This window comes from Oncorhynchus clarkii, chromosome 9 (genome assembly GCF_045791955.1).
Source record: "Oncorhynchus clarkii lewisi isolate Uvic-CL-2024 chromosome 9, UVic_Ocla_1.0, whole genome shotgun sequence".
NCBI classification, from domain to species: Eukaryota; Metazoa; Chordata; class Actinopteri; order Salmoniformes; family Salmonidae; genus Oncorhynchus; species Oncorhynchus clarkii.
This window is the reverse complement of record NC_092155.1, coordinates 68677479-68690061: the sequence shown is the minus strand read 5'-3', so window position 1 is coordinate 68690061 and position 12583 is coordinate 68677479. Positions and strand designations below refer to the sequence as shown.

The 12583-nt window shown below is 46.1% G+C and overlaps 1 protein-coding gene across 1 annotated transcript in view; it reads left to right on the top strand.

Annotated features, from left to right (window-relative positions):
• The window catches only part of LOC139416851 (neural cell adhesion molecule L1-like), a 135315-nt gene that overhangs the window by 91554 nt on the left and 31178 nt on the right, over positions 1-12583 (top strand). Inside the window, exons 6-14 of the mRNA XM_071165987.1 lie at positions 2351-2521; positions 4146-4260; positions 4529-4713; positions 7032-7163; positions 7411-7554; positions 7648-7759; positions 7961-8121; positions 8363-8522; positions 8625-8749. Of these exons, the coding sequence (XP_071022088.1) occupies positions 2351-2521; positions 4146-4260; positions 4529-4713; positions 7032-7163; positions 7411-7554; positions 7648-7759; positions 7961-8121; positions 8363-8522; positions 8625-8749 (1305 nt within the window). The remainder of the gene's footprint in view (positions 1-2350; positions 2522-4145; positions 4261-4528; positions 4714-7031; positions 7164-7410; positions 7555-7647; positions 7760-7960; positions 8122-8362; positions 8523-8624; positions 8750-12583) is intronic.

The following is a 12583-nucleotide window of genomic DNA, read 5'->3' as shown; positions in this document are numbered from 1 at the left end:
ACCTCCCCGCTCCTACTCTTCCCCTTCCCCCTACTCTCCCTCCCCGCTCCGACTCTTCTCCCTCCCTTCCCCCTACTCTCACTCCCTTCCCCCTACTCTCCCTCCCCGCTCCTTCTCTTCCCCTTCCCCCTACTCTCCCTCCCTGCTCCTACTCTTCCCCTTCCCCCTACTCACCTCCCCGCTCCTACTCTTCTCACTCCCTTCCCCCTACTCTCCCTCACCTCCCCGCTTCTACTCTTCTCACTCCCTTCCCCCTACTCTCCCTCCCCACTCCTACTCTTCTCACTCCCTTCCCCCTACTCCCCTCCCCTCCCTGCTCCTACTCTTCTCCCTCCCCTCCCCCTACTCCCCCTCCTCACTCCAACTCTTCTCACTCCCTTCCCCCTACTCCCCCTCACCTCCCCGCTCCTACTCTTCTCGCTCCCTTCCCCATACTCCCCCTCACCTCAACGCTCCTACTCTTCTCACTCCCTTCCCCCTACTCCCCCTCACCTCCCCGCTCCTACTCTTCTCCCTCCCATCCCCCTACTCTCCCTCCCCGCTCCTTCTCTTCCCCTTCCCCCTACTCTCCCTCCCCGCTCCTACTCTTCCCCTTCCCCCTACTCACCTCCCCGCTCCTACTCTTCTCACTCCCTTCCCCCTACTCTCCCTCACCTCCCCGCTTCTACTCTTCTCACTCCCTTCCCCCTACTCCCCTCCCCTCCCTGCTCCTACTCTTCTCCCTCCCCTCCCCCTACTCCCCCTCCTCACTCCAACTCTTCTCACTCCCTTCCCCCTACTCCCCCTCACCTCCCCGCTCCTACTCTTCTCGCTCCCTTCCCCATACTCCCCCTCACCTCACCGCTCCTACTCTTCTCACTCCCTTCCCCCTACTCCCCCTCACCTCCCCGCTCCTACCCTTCTCCCTCCCTTCCCCCTAAACCCCCTCATCTCCCCGCTCCTACTCTTCTCCCTCCCTTCCCCCTACTCCCCCTCACCTCCCCGCTCCTACTCTTCTCCCTCCCTTCCCCCTACTCCCCCTCACCTCCCCGCTCCTACTCTTCTCCCTCCCTTCCCCCTACTCTCTCTCACCTCCCCGCTCCTACTCTTCTCCCTCCCTTCCCCCTACTCTCTCTCACCTCCCCGCTCCTACTCTTCTCCCTCCCTTCCCCCTACTCTCACTCCCCGCTCCGACTCTTCTCCCTCCCTTCCCCCTACTCTCACTCCCTTCCCCCTACTCTCCCTCCCCGCTCCTTCACTTCCCCTTCCCCCTACTCTCCCTCCCCGCTCCTACTCTTCCCCTTCCCCCTACTCACCTCCCCGCTCCTACTCTTCTCCCTCCCTTCCCCCTACTCTCTCTCACCTCCCCGCTCCTACTCTTCTCCCTCCCTTCCCCCTAATCCCCCTCACCTCCCCGCTCCTACTCTTCTCCCTCCCTTCCCCCTACTCCCCCTCACCTCCCCGCTCCTACTCTTCTCCCTCCATTCCCCCTCACCTCCCCGCTCCTACTCTTCTCCCTCCCTTCCCCCTACTCTCTCTCACCTCCCCGCTCCTACTCTTCTCCCTCCCTTCCCCCTAATCCCCCTCACCTCCCCGCTCCTACTCTTCTCCCTCCCTTCCCCCTACTCCCCCTCACCTCCCCGCTCCTACTCTTCTCCCTCCATTCCCCCTCACCTCCCCGCTCCTACTCTTCTCCCTCCCTTCCCCCTACTCTCTCTCACCTCCCCGCTCCTACTCTTCTCCCTCCCTTCCCCCTAATCCCCCTCACCTCCCCGCTCCTACTCTTCTCCCTCCATTCCCCCTCACCTCCCCGCTCCTACTCTTCTCCCTCCCTTCCCCCTAATCCCCCTCACCTCCCCGCTCCGACTCTTCTCCCTCCATTCCCCCTCACCTCCCCGCTCCTACTCTTCTCCCTCCCTTCCCCCTACTCCCCCTCACCTCCCCGCTCCTACTCTTCTCACTCCCTTCCCCCTAATCCCCCTCACCTCCCCGCTCCTACTCTTCTCACTCCCTTCCCCCTGCTCCCCCTCACCTCCCCGCTCCTACTCTTCTCCCTCCATTCCCCCTCACCTCCCCGCTCCTACTCTTCTCCCTCCCTTCCCCCTACTCCCCCTCACCTCCCCGCTCCTACTCTTCTCCCTCCCTTCCCCCTCACCTCCCCGCTCCTACTCTTCTCACTCCCTTCCCCCTACTCTCCCTCACCTCCCCGCTCCTTCTCTTCTCCCTCCCTACCCCCATACTCCCCCTCCCCTCCACACTCCTTCTCCTCTCACTCCCCTACTCTCCCCTCCCCACTCCTTCTCACTTCCTTCCCCCCTACCCCCCTCCCTGCTCCATCTCTTCTCCCTCCCCTCCCTCCCCTCCCCTCCAGGAATGCATCACATTGAGCTAAATGATCGTGTAACCCAGGGCCGGGACGGGAACCTATACTTCTCTCACGTCACCGTCGATGACACCCGTATTGACTACACCTGTAACGCCCAGTACCTCAGCGCTCGCACCATCCTCTCCAAGGAACCCATCACCATGACTGTTACAACCTGTAAGTACACCGTCACTCACCATGATAACACAGTACTATAACTGTTATGACCTATAATGCCCAGCACCTCAGCGCTCCAAACAAACTCTTTAAGGAACCCATCATCCTCACCGTCACAACCTGTAAATATTAAACTAGACTGACCTCAGTAACCGTGGTAACACAATGTAGACTGACCTTGGTCACCATGGTAATGAAGTGCGAGTCAATCACCCTGACCATGAGTCACTACTAATAATGTCAGTCACCATGGTAACATACGATAGCACCTGAAGGCCATTTGTTAGCTACTGTACCGGTTGTCTCAACCCCTCCCCACATGTTAGTTAAGAAGCCACTCTGATATTGATAAACAGAGACACTGATGGGACCGTAACCCAAGCCAAGGCCACCTGGGGGTATAGGAGCATGTCAGATATCTGTAGTGTTGCCTACAGTAGAGTGGCTAATGAACATAGATGACAAGAAAATAATGTTCTTCTTACTCACGTACATTTTCCCTGACACCCAAAAATACTTGTTACATTTTGAATGCTTAACAGGACAGGAAAATGTTCCAATTCCCACACTTATCAAGAGAACGTCCCTGGTCATCCCTACTGCCTCTGATCTGGTGGACTCACTAAACACAAATGCTTTGTTTGTAAATTATGTCTGAGTGTTGGAGTGTTCCCCTGACTATCTGTAAATTTAAAAAACAAGAATATCATGCTGTCTGGTTGGCTCAATGTGGAATTTGAAATGATTTATAACATTTACCCTACTTTACTGTTAATACTTTAGTATACTGAACAAAAATATAAATGCAACATGCAACAATTTCAACGAGTTACAATTCATAGAAGGAAATCAGTCCAATTAAATTGACAGCCACTTGACAGCCAGGCCCACCCACTTGACAGCCAGGCCCACCCACTTGACAGCCAGGCCCACCCACTTGACAGCCAGGCCCACCCACTTGACAGCCAGGCCCACCCACTTGACAGCCAGGCCCACCCACTTGACAGCCAGGCCCAGCCACTTGACAGCCAGGCCCAGCCACTTGACAGCCAGGCCCACCCACTTGACAGCCAGGCCCACCCACTTGACAGCCAGGCCCAGCCACTTGACAGCCAGGCCCAGCCACTTGACAGCCAGGCCCAGCCACTTGACAGCCAGGCCCAGCCAATCAGAATGAGTTTTTCCAAACAAAAGGGTTTTATTACAGACAAATACTCCTCAGCTGCACCTGTGTAATGATCATGCTGTTCAATCAGCTTCTTGATATGACACACCTGTCAGGTGGATGGATTATCTTGGCAAAGGAGAATGCTCACTAACAGGGATGTAAACAAATTTGTGCACAACATTTGAGAAAAATAGGCTTTTGTGGGTATGGAACATTTTTGGGATCTTTTAATTTCAGATCATGAAACATGGGACCAACACTTCACATGTTACTTTCATATTTTTGTTCAGTGTATATTTAAAACCAAATACTTTCAGACTTTTACTCAAGTAGTATTTTACTGGGTGATTTTCACTTTGACTTTAGTCATTTTCTATCAAGGTATCTTTACTTTTACATTTTCTACCACTGTATGAACCTCTGTTCCTGTCTGTCTCTCTCTCTCTCTCTCACCAGCTAACTCAGTGGTTCGGAGCCGAAGGCCCCAGATGATGAGGCCCTCGGGGAGCCACAGCACTTACCACGCCCTCCGGGGCCAGAGCCTGGAGCTAGAGTGCATCGTCCAGGGCCTGTAAGTCTAACTCTCTCTCTGTCTGTGCACAGGCATGGCTAGGTCAATCAAAGCAAGCCTATTAGATGTTCCTCTTGACCTATCTTGCCTCTTTTTCGCTCCCTCTCCCCCTCTCCTTCTCTTTCTTCCTCTCTTTCTCTCTTTCCCTTCCTCCTCCACACCTCCCTTCCTTCCCCTCTACCTCCCTTCACTCCCCCTCTCCCTCCCTCCACTCCCCCTCTTGGCTCCACCATCCCACCCTCCCTCTTCACACTCCCTCCCCCTCCAGCCCTACCCCTACAGTCCAGTGGGTGAGGAAGGACGGTCAGCTGTCCGAGTCCCGTACGTCCAGACATCTGTTTGACCGTCTGCTGCGCATCAGTAACATCTCAGATAGCGACGGGGGAGAGTACCAGTGTTCAGTCAACAACTCACAGGGCAAGGTCACACACACCTACACCGTTAGCGTCGAAGGTAAACAAGACAACACACACACACACTGTTTCATCTCTCGTTTACCTGCTAAGGTTACTGCTGTGGCTGTATGTTGATGTGTTTTCCACTATGCCCTCATGCGTTACAGTACGTACATATTATCTTGTGTGTTGTGTGTCATACTGCTGTTGTCTGTTGTCTCTTTTCTATGTGATGTATAACATTATTGTTGTCTATTCTGTCTGTTGTGTTCTATGCTGTCTGTTGTGTTCTGTGCTGTCTGTTGTGTTCTATGCTGTCTGTTGTGTTCTGTGCTGTCTGTTGTGTTCTGTGCTGTCGGTTGTGTTCTATGCTGTCTGTTGTGTTCTATGCTGTCTGCGGTGTTCTATTCTGTCTGTTGTGTTCTATGCTGTCTGTTGTGTTCTGTGCTGTCTGTTGTGTTCTGTGCTGTCTGTTTTGTTCTGTGCTGTCGGTTGTGTTCTATGCTGTCTGTTGTGTTCTGTGCTGTCTGTTGTGTTCTGTGCTGTCTGTGTTCTATGCTGTCTGTTGTGTTCTATGTTGTCTGTTGTTTTCTGTGCTGTCTGCTGTGTGCTATGCTGTCTGTTGTGTTCTGTGCTGTCTGTTTTGTTCTGTGCTGTCTGTTGTGTTCTATGCTGTCTGTTGTGTTCTGTGCTGTCTGTTGTGTTCTGTGCTGTCTGTTGTGTTCTGTGCTGCCTGTTGTGTTCTATGCTGTCTGTTGTGTTCTATGCTGTCTGTTGTGTTCTATGCTGTCTGTTGTGTTCTATGCTGTCTGTTGTGTTCTGTGCTGTCTGTTGTGTTCTGTGCTGTCGGTTGTGTTCTATGCTGTCTGTTGTGTTCTATGCTGTCTGCGGTGTTCTATTCTGTCTGTTGTGTTCTATGCTGTCTGTTGTGTTCTGTGCTGTCTGTTGTGTTCTGTGCTGTCTGTTTTGTTCTGTGCTGTCGGTTGTGTTCTATGCTGTCTGTTGTGTTCTGTGCTGTCTGTTGTGTTCTGTGCTGTCTGTGTTCTATGCTGTCTGTTGTGTTCTATGTTGTCTGTTGTTTTCTGTGCTGTCTGCTGTGTGCTATGCTGTCTGTTGTGTTCTGTGCTGTCTGTTGTGTTCTGTGCTGTCTGTTTTGTTCTGTGCTGTCGGTTGTGTTCTATGCTGTCTGTTGTGTTCTGTGCTGTCTGTTGTGTTCTGTGCTGTCTGTGTTCTATGCTGTCTGTTGTGTTCTATGTTGTCTGTTGTTTTCTGTGCTGTCTGCTGTGTTCTATGCTGTCTGTTGTGTTCTGTGCTGTCTGTTGTGTTCTGTGCTGTCTGTTGTGTTCTGTGCTGTCTGTTGTGTTCTGTGCTGTCTGTTGTGTTCTGTGCTGTATGTTGTGTTCTATGCTGTCTGTTGTGTTCTATGTTGTCTGTTGTGTTCTGTGCTGTCTGTTGTGTTCTGTGCTGTCTGCGGTGTTCTGTGCTGTCTGTTGTGTTCTGTGCTGTCTGTTTTGTTCTGTGCTGTCTGTTGTGTTCTATGCTGTCTGTTGTGTTCTATGCTGTCTGTTGTGTTCTGTGCTGTCTGTTGTGTTCTGTGCTGTCTGTTGTGTTCTATGCTGTCTGTTGTGTTCTATGCTGTCTGTTGTGTTCTGTGCTGTCTGTTGTGTTCTATGCTGTCTGCGGTGTTCTGTGCTGTCAGTTGTGTTCTGTGCTGTCTGCTTTGTTCTGTGCTGTCTGTTGTGTTCTATACTGTCTGTTGTGTTCTGTGCTGTCTGTTGTGTTCTGTGCTGTCTGTAATGTTCAGGGCTGTCTGCGGTGTTCTGTGCTGTCTGTTGTGTTCTATGCTGTCGGTTGTGTTCTATGCTGTCTGTTGTGTTCTGTGCTGTCTGTTGTGTTCTATGCTGTCTGTTGTGTTCTATGCTGTCTGTTTTGTTCTATGCTGTCTGTTGTGTTCTGTGCTGTCTGTTGTGTTCTATGCTGTCTGTTGTGTTCTATGCTGTCTGTTGTGTTCTATGCTGTCTGTTGTGTTCTATGCTGTCTGTTGTGTTCTGTGCTGTCTGTTGTGTTCTATGCTGTCTGTTGTTCTATGCTGTCTGTTGTTCTATGCTGTCTGTTGTGTTCTGTGCTGTCTGTTGTGTTCTATGCTGTCTGTTGTGTTATATGCTGTCTGTTGTGTTTTATGCTGTCTGTTGTGTTATATGCTGTCTGTAGCTGTCTATGAGGTATGTTGCTGTCTAGCAGGTCTGTTGTTGTCTATGAGGTCTGTTGTTGTCTATGCTGTCTGTTGTCTATGCTGTCTGTTTAACTAATTGCATATTGATGGTTTGTGTTGTGTATCATAATGTTGTGTATAATGCTGTGCTGTTTGTTGCGCAGCGGCTCCATACTGGACCAAGGAGCCAGTAAGCCAGCTCTATGCCCCAGGAGAGACGGTGAGACTGGACTGTCAGGCTGATGGCATCCCGTCTCCTGCTGTCGCCTGGAGCATCAACGGAAAACCCATCACAGGTGTGGAATAACGCACGTTACTCTTACACATACAGTTGACCTATGCATTAACAAGGTTTAGCAACAAACTCAGCTTATTACACCTGCTAATGATGTGCTTAGGTCAAATTAGAATATTTTTGTCTTTCGGCTATTACCAACTCTAAAAATATAACTTAAAATGTCATTTTTCCTCATGACTATGCCAGTCAGTATTGGTAGGATGCTGTGATGACTTGCTCTAATGTGTGTGTGTGTCTCTCCCCAGGCATAGACCCAACCCCTAGGCGTACTGTGAGAGATGGAGCTCTGATTCTGAGAGATGTGGTCTTCACTGATACAGCAGTCTACCAGTGTCAGGCCCACAACAAACACGGAACCATCCTAGTCAATACCTACATCTTCGTCATCGGTGAGGGGGAGCTGTGTGTGTGTGTGTGTGTGTGTTGTGTGTCAACAACAAATATGTCACATTGATAAACCTGTACCTTGTATCCTGTTCCAGAACTGCCTCCTCAGATCCTGAATGCTGACGGACAGAAGTACAACTTCACAGAGGGACAGAAGGCTGTACTGCAGTGTCAGACCTTCGGCTCTCCCAGACCTAAAGTAACATGGTAAGACACACACCTGTATGAGTATATATTGTGTTCTATTCTAAGAAACGATCTTGTTTAATTAGATTCAGATAGTCTTCCATTAAGGAAGGAATGTGTCTTCTTTGACGACCAGTCAGCCAAAATGCTGCCTTTAGGATGCTTAACAAGGGTCTGGGTTTCCCACCCTCTCTGGCTGTGTTTTCTGTATTTCCTATCCAGGGAGAGGAACAGCAGCGCTTCTCTACTGGCTGAGCCCAGGGTTAACCTGCTGACCAATGGAAACCTCCAGATCACCAACGTCTCCCACGGCGATGAGGGCCTGTACACCTGCTCCGTTAGCAACACCAACCTGTCAATCAACGCTGACCTGGATGTGCTGAGTGAGTAGGCCATGAAACACACACACTCCTCAAACCCTGCCTGCACCTGTCTCTGTAACCCTCCCCTCCCTCTTTACGCTCTCTCTCCTCATCTCTCTCTCTCCCCATCTTTCTCCCACTCTCTCTCCTCATCTCTCTCTCTCCCCATCTCTCTCCCACTCTCACTCCTCATCTCTCTCTCTCCTCATCTCTCTCCCACTCTCTCTCCTCATATCTATCTCTCCCCATCTCTCTCTCTCAGACAGGACAGTGATCCTGTCTCCTCCTGGGTCTCTGCTTGTTCAGCCTGGTAAGACGGCCATCTTTACCTGCCTGGCACAGGTGGACCCCAAACTGACCCCTCCGCACATTCAGTGGAAGAGGAGCGGACAGGAACTCTTTCAGTCATACGCCGAGGACAAGTAAGGACATATTTACTGTGTGTCTGTGTCCGAGAAGGCTGTGTGTGTGTGTAATGACGATGATCTCAATCACGATCGTGACCAAGAATACATTATTTCCAGGTACACATTTGAGGGCCCAGACCTGATTGTGGCCAATGTGCAGACAGAAGACGAGGGTGTTTACACCTGTGAGGTCATCACCAACCTGGACAGGGTTGAGGCCAGCGGGTCCATCATTATAGTCGGTATGGAAATATCTATTGTATTATTTTTTATTGTATTCTCTTCTATTCTATGAAGAAGACATTTTTTAAATTATTTTTTAAATGTAACCTTTCTTTAACTAGGCAAGTCAGTTAAGAACAAATTCTTACTTACAATGTCGGCCTACCAGGGAACAGATTTTTACCTTGTCAGCTCAGGGATTCGATCCACCAACCTTTATGGTTACTGGCCCAATGCTCTAACCCCTAGGCTACTTGCCCCATTTCATGTCCCATTTCAACATATGTGGTATAATGCTGCTTCTAACCCTGTGTTCCCCCATGTTTGTTTTGTATACGGTCCGTTATTGTGGGCTCGGTCATTTGTGTTGTATTTTGTGATTTACTTGAGTAAACACGTTGATTACTCATATCTGCTGTCCTGCGCCTGACTCTCTACACCAGCTACACACAGACCAATACAATGCTGTGTTGTATTATGTAGTAATAGGTTAATGCTGTGTTGTATTATGTAGTAATAGGTTAATGATGTGTTGTATTATGTAGTAATAGGTTAATGCTGTGTTGTATTATGTAGTAATAGGTTAATGCTGTGTGCAGTGTAGTAATAGGTTAATGCTGTGTGCAGTGTAGTAATAGGTTAATGTTGTGTGCAGTGTAGTAATAGGTTAATGCTGTGTGCAGTGTAGTAATAGGTTAATGCTGTGTTGTGTTAATGCTGTGTTGTATTATGTAGTAATAGGTTAATGCTGTGTTGTATTATGTAGTAATAGGTTAATGCTGTGTGCAGTGTAGTAATAGGTTAATGCTGTGTGCAGTGTAGTAATAGGTTAATGCTGTGTTGTATTATGTAGTAATAGGTTAATGCTGTGTGCAGTGTAGTAATAGGTTAATGCTGTGTGCAGTGTAGTAATAGGTTAATGCTGTGTTGTATTATGTAGTAATAGGTTAATGCTGTGTTGTATTATGTAGTAATAGGTTAATGCTGTGTGCAGTGTAGTAATAGGTTAATGCTGTGTGCAGTGTAGTAATAGGTTAATGCTGTGTTGTATTATGTAGTAATAGGTTAATGCTGTGTGCAGTGTAGTAATAGGTTAATGCTGTGTGCAGTGTAGTAATAGGTTAATGCTGTGTTGTATTATGTAGTAATAGGTTAATGCTGTGTTGTATTATGTAGTAATAGGTTAATGCTGTGTTGTATTATGTAGTAATAGGTTAATGCTGTGTTGTATTATGTAGTAATAGGTTAATGCTGTGTGCAGTGTAGTAATAGGTTAATGCTGTGTGCAGTGTAGTAATAGGTTAATGCTGTGTGCAGTGTAGTAATAGGTTAATGCTGTGTTGTATTATGTAGTAATAGGTTAATGCTGTGTTGTATTATGTAGTAATAGGTTAATGCTGTGTGCAGTGTAGTAATAGGTTAATGCTGTGTGCAGTGTAGTAATAGGTTAATGCTGTGTTGTGTTAATGCTGTGTTGTATTATGTAGTAATAGGTTAATGCTGTGTGCAGTGTAGTAATAGGTTAATGCTGTGTTGTATTATGTAGTAATAGGTTAATGCTGTGTTGTGTTAATGCTGTGTTGTGTTAATGCTGTGTTGTATTATGTAGTAATAGGTTAATGCTGTGTTGTGTTAATGCTGTGTTGTGTTAATGCTGTGTTGTATTATGTAGTAATAGGTTAATGCTGTGTTGTGTTAATGCTGTGTTGTATTATGTAGTAATAGGTTAATGCTGTGTTGTGTTAATGCTGTGTTGTATTATGTAGTAATAGGTTAATGCTGTGTTGTGTTAATGCTGTGTTGTATTATGTAGTAATAGGTTAATGCTGTGTTGTGTTAATGCTGTGTTGTGTTAATGCTGTGTTGTATTATGTAGTAATAGGTTAATGCTGTGTTGTGTTAATGCTGTGTTGTATTATGTAGTAATAGGTTAATGCTGTGTTGTGTTAATGCTGTGTTGTATTATGTAGTAATAGGTTAATGCTGTGTTGTGTTAATGCTGTGTTGTGTTAATGCTGTGTTGTATTATGTAGTAATAGGTTAATGCTGTGTTGTGTTAATGCTGTGTTGTATTATGTAGTAATAGGTTAATGCTGTGTTGTGTTAATGCTGTGTTGTGTTAATGCTGTGTTGTATTATGTAGTAATAGGTTAATGCTGTGTTGTATTATGTAGTAATAGGTTAATGCTGTGTGCAGTGTAGTAATAGGTTAATGCTGTGTTGTATTATGTAGTAATAGGTTAATGCTGTGTTGTATTATGTAGTAATAGGTTAATGCTGTGTGCAGTGTAGTAATAGGTTAATGCTGTGTGCAGTGTAGTAATAGGTTAATGCTGTGTTGTATTATGTAGTAATAGGTTAATGCTGTGTTGTATTATGTAGTAATAGGTTAATGCTGTGTGCAGTGTAGTAATAGGTTAATGCTGTGTGCAGTGTAGTAATAGGTTAATGCTGTGTTGTATTATGTAGTAATAGGTTAATGCTGTGTTGTATTATGTAGTAATAGGTTAATGCTGTGTGCAGTGTAGTAATAGGTTAATGCTGTGCGCAGTGTAGTAATAGGTTAATGCTGTGTTGTATTATGTAGTATTAGGTTAATGCTGTGTTGTATTATGTAGTAATAGGTTAATGCTGTGTTGTATTATGTAGTAATAGGTTAATGCTGTGTGCAGTGTAGTAATAGGTTAATGCTGTGTGCAGTGTAGTAATAGGTTAATGCTGTGTTGTATTATGTAGTAATAGGTTAATGCTGTGTTGTATTATGTAGTAATAGGTTAATGCTGTGTTGTATTATGTAGTAATAGGTTAATGCTGTGTTGTATTATGTAGTAATAGGTTAATGCTGTGTTGTATTATGTAGTAATAGGTTAATGCTGTGTGCAGTGTAGTAATAGGTTAATGCTGTGTGCAGTGTAGTAATAGGTTAATGCTGTGTGCAGTGTAGTAATAGGTTAATGCTGTGTGCAGTGTAGTAATAGGTTAATGCTGTGTTGTATTATGTAGTAATAGGTTAATGCTGTGTTGTATTATGTAGTAATAGGTTAATGCTGTGTGCAGTGTAGTAATAGGTTAATGCTGTGTGCAGTGTAGTAATAGGTTAATGCTGTGTTGTGTTAATGCTGTGTTGTATTATGTAGTAATAGGTTAATGCTGTGTGCAGTGTAGTAATAGGTTAATGCTGTGTTGTATTATGTAGTAATAGGTTAATGCTGTGTTGTGTTAATGCTGTGTTGTGTTAATGCTGTGTTGTATTATGTAGTAATAGGTTAATGCTGTGTTGTGTTAATGCTGTGTTGTGTTAATGCTGTGTTGTATTATGTAGTAATAGGTTAATGCTGTGTTGTGTTAATGCTGTGTTGTATTATGTAGTAATAGGTTAATGCTGTGTTGTGTTAATGCTGTGTTGTGTTAATGCTGTGTTGTATTATGTAGTAATAGGTTAATGCTGTGTTGTGTTAATGCTGTGTTGTATTATGTAGTAATAGGTTAATGCTGTGTGCAGTGTAGTAATAGGTTAATGCTGTGTTGTGTTAATGCTGTGTTGTGTTAATGCTGTGTTGTATTATGTAGTAATAGGTTAATGCTGTGTGCAGTGTAGTAATAGGTTAATGCTGTGTGCAGTGTAGTAATAGGTTAATGCTGTGTGCAGTGTAGTAATAGGTTAATGCTGTGTTGTGTTAATGCTGTGTTGTATTATGTAGTAATAGGTTAATGCTGTGTTGTATTATGTAGTAATAGGTTAATGCTGTGTTGTGTTAATGCTGTGTTGTGTTAATGCTGTGTTGTATTATGTAGTAATAGGTTAATGCTGTGTGCAGTGTAGTAATAGGTTAATGCTGTGTGCAGTGTAGTAA